Below are 3,112 nucleotides of genomic sequence, written 5' to 3'. Positions count from 1 at the left end.
GGAGGTAAAGCACTAGCTAAAGGAGGTAAAGCACTAGCTAAAGGAGGCAAAGAATTAACTAAAGTTGGTAACGCACTAGCCAAAGGAGACAATTTACACACTAAAAATAAAAGCAACATAAACCTAAAAGCAGAGTATGTTGCAGCATAATTTAACAAGAACAATATTTTTGAATTAATTGAAAAGATCTTAAAGCATTTTTATGTGGCTATACTATTTACATAGTAAACTCTACATGCTTTGTGCTATAAGTATGTAAAAAGAGTTGGATCGCCGAAGTATTAGGAAAAATAAAAACACTGGAAAACATTATTGTTATTGAGCATGCATCAGGATATTATTGTTATTGCTGACTCAGCATTCACACAACAAGTAAACTTTCTGCATGTTCTGGTGAAGGTCCTGTTACGTAAAAACCAGTTTCTCTGTGACTCTGCTGCTTACTCAGCCAATGTTCTGCTGTATTTTTAGCTCTGGCGGAGGCCTTGGGGTCTAAGGTTTGTCTCTCCAGGGACAAATATAAAACCATGTGCTGCTTGGAGTCGGAGCAAATCAGGAAACAGATAACCACTGACTGGAAGGCAGCGCAGGTTCATGTGCTGCCCATGATGCAACTCTGCTCCAAAGTAGGTGCTGCGGTTTTGTTTAAATAAAAAAAAAAAAAAAAGTCCATCTCCTTCTATGATGGACTATTATTCTTACAAAATATTTTGCATTTTTTAGCACACAATAGTTTAAAACTGAGTGTTTGATTGTTTTAGAAATGGTAGCTGTAATTTATAAATGTAAAATGTGTTACTAGAATTTCTGAGTTAATTAAATTTGCCATCTGTTTAACCCTAGATAAGCAGTGAGGCTGCTATATTTCACACATCACTAGGCACAGAAAAGCCAACTGATGGGAAATAAATGCTGCAGTTTAGCTTCTTGATTTGTGATGCTATTCAAATCCCTGTTCATGGTCATCTAAAAGAGCTGCTGTATTGCAAACATACATATTTATAGGAATGCTGATAGAAAATAGAGAAAAGTATTTGAGTTTTACAGTCGAGTCTTTTTGAATGTGTTGTTTCCTCTTGTTTCTCCATCTGCTCTGCAGAAGCTGCAGGATCACCTGGCACGCTTTTCCTCACAATACGACCAACTGGTAGCCTTCAAACCCACAGGCTGGACCTTCAGCAACCAGGTGGAGTCAGTGGGGGTCATTCAACCACAGATCAGCGGCAACATCTCTATTTATGGTGAGCGGCAGGCAGTGTTTATTGAACAGATTTTAGTTTAACTTCCAAATTAAAGACACTGGTATCTTATTTTTAAACATTTGCTCAGGGCTTAATGACAAAAATAGCATTTATTGTGCCAAAAACTGAGAATGTTCTTGCCGTCTTTCATTAATCCTGCTACTCCATTTGTGGGGTAATGGATTAGAAAAGTTAAAATTGGTCAAACTTTAGTTTCTTCTTACTTTCAAGTGTTAAAGATGGAGATGTTTGTGTTGTATCTTCACCAACAGGCAGCGCAGTTGGACAGAAGTCGAGCCTGAAACAAGCTGTGACTTGATTTGTAATTGTAAATGAAGCCAGTTTTTCCTCACAATCGTGTGTTTGATGTTCTGAATGGATCCATCAGCTGCATCATCTGTCTGGCTTTTAACCTGCAGCCAAAACCTGGAAGCTTTCGTGACACCCAGTAGCACATAAATTGTGCCTCTTCAACAGTTTGTCGCTCAAGTACAAGTTAATTTACTGTGTGTTGTTACTGCTTGTTGTTGTGCTGCTAACACTGAAGTTGGCCTGTGGGAAAAGCAGGCTGAAGACTTGATCGAGCTCCATTTTATTTAAATCTGTTAAATGTAGACCTGGGATCAACTTGTGGAGGGGGTGAAGTAAGGACCAACATGAGGCAAAAGCTTTAGTGCAGCATTTTGAACAAAACAATCATTGATAGTCTGTACCTTTAGCATGCAACTCCTCTGGCTGCTTCTCTAATGTGTCTGGCTCTCTGTCAGATTTTCACCTCAAACCAAATTGCCTGTTTATAAGCTGAGATGCTTAAGAATGAAAATGAGCTGATGGATTAAAAAAAAAGAGTGTAAAAATGCCTCTCAGGTCCAGAACCATCTGGTCAGCTCCCCACAGCGCTCATCTCTTTGATAAATGGAAGATTTAGATCTGTAGAACTGATTTGCATTCATTTTAAAGTTACTCATTGCAAAGGTATGATATCAAACATAAAGATTACCCTTAACTAGACCAGATGTTGCAGTTTGAAGGAGTTTACTCCAGTAGGTTTCCAAATAAATTGATATGCAATTCTGAAATGCAGGTGTGCACTCAGAGTACACAAAAACACTGTATGTATTTTCATGACTATTCAGTGACCAATTTTTGCTTTCTTCTATTAACAAGCCATTCATTTGCATTTGAAGACTCAGAATGGACTTTAGGTTATGTTTCTCAAATGAATTCATAAAACGTGGAGAATAAATGTTTTAAAATGTACATTCTTCTTTGTTGTCATTCAGAAACAAAATCCATTGATTTCCCTTCCGTTTCACTTCTGCACTGCCATGCACTGAAAGTGAAGGAGAGAAACATAATGAAGTGTTGATCCCATCATGGTAGTGAGGATACAATACAAGCATTGGTATAGATAGCTTGTTTGATCCACACGCTGGCTGGAGTCTGTGTAGGTAAACAAATATGGAAAATAAGGCAAGTCTAGAATCTCAAAGGGCATGTTTAGGTGGAAATGTAAGGTCATCTTGCTGCTGACGGGACCTGCTAACAAGACCACACCGCTAAAAGTACCATGGCCGAGATGGTGTAGGGGCAGGGCAGCCGACTCGGGACCCGAAGGTCCTGGGTTTGATCCCTGGTCATTGTACATCTCGTGATGTCTCTGAGCAGGACACCTCATCCCCAGTTGCTCCCCGGCACTTTCCATAGCTGCCCACTGCTCCACCTGGTGGTGGATGGGTTAAAAGCAGAGAGCCAATTTTGCCGTTGCATGGAAACATACAATGATGACATTACATACACATTATTATTATTATTATTATTATTATTATTATTATTATTATTATTATTATTATTATTATTATTATTATTAT

At 38.6% G+C, this 3,112-nt stretch overlaps 1 protein-coding gene across 1 annotated transcript in view; it reads left to right on the top strand.

Annotated features, from left to right (window-relative positions):
• dclre1a (DNA cross-link repair 1A (PSO2 homolog, S. cerevisiae)) overlaps positions 1-3,112 on the top strand; it is a 14,910-nt gene that overhangs the window by 10,660 nt on the left and 1,138 nt on the right. Inside the window, exons 7-8 of the mRNA XM_037691048.1 lie at positions 472-626; positions 1,100-1,241. Of these exons, the coding sequence (XP_037546976.1) occupies positions 472-626; positions 1,100-1,241 (297 nt within the window). The remainder of the gene's footprint in view (positions 1-471; positions 627-1,099; positions 1,242-3,112) is intronic.

Source organism: Nematolebias whitei, chromosome 17 (assembly GCF_014905685.2).
Source record: "Nematolebias whitei isolate Nwh7 chromosome 17, NemWhi1, whole genome shotgun sequence".
In the NCBI taxonomy this organism is placed as follows: domain Eukaryota; kingdom Metazoa; phylum Chordata; class Actinopteri; order Cyprinodontiformes; family Rivulidae; genus Nematolebias; species Nematolebias whitei.
This window is presented reverse-complemented; position numbering and strand designations above follow the sequence as displayed.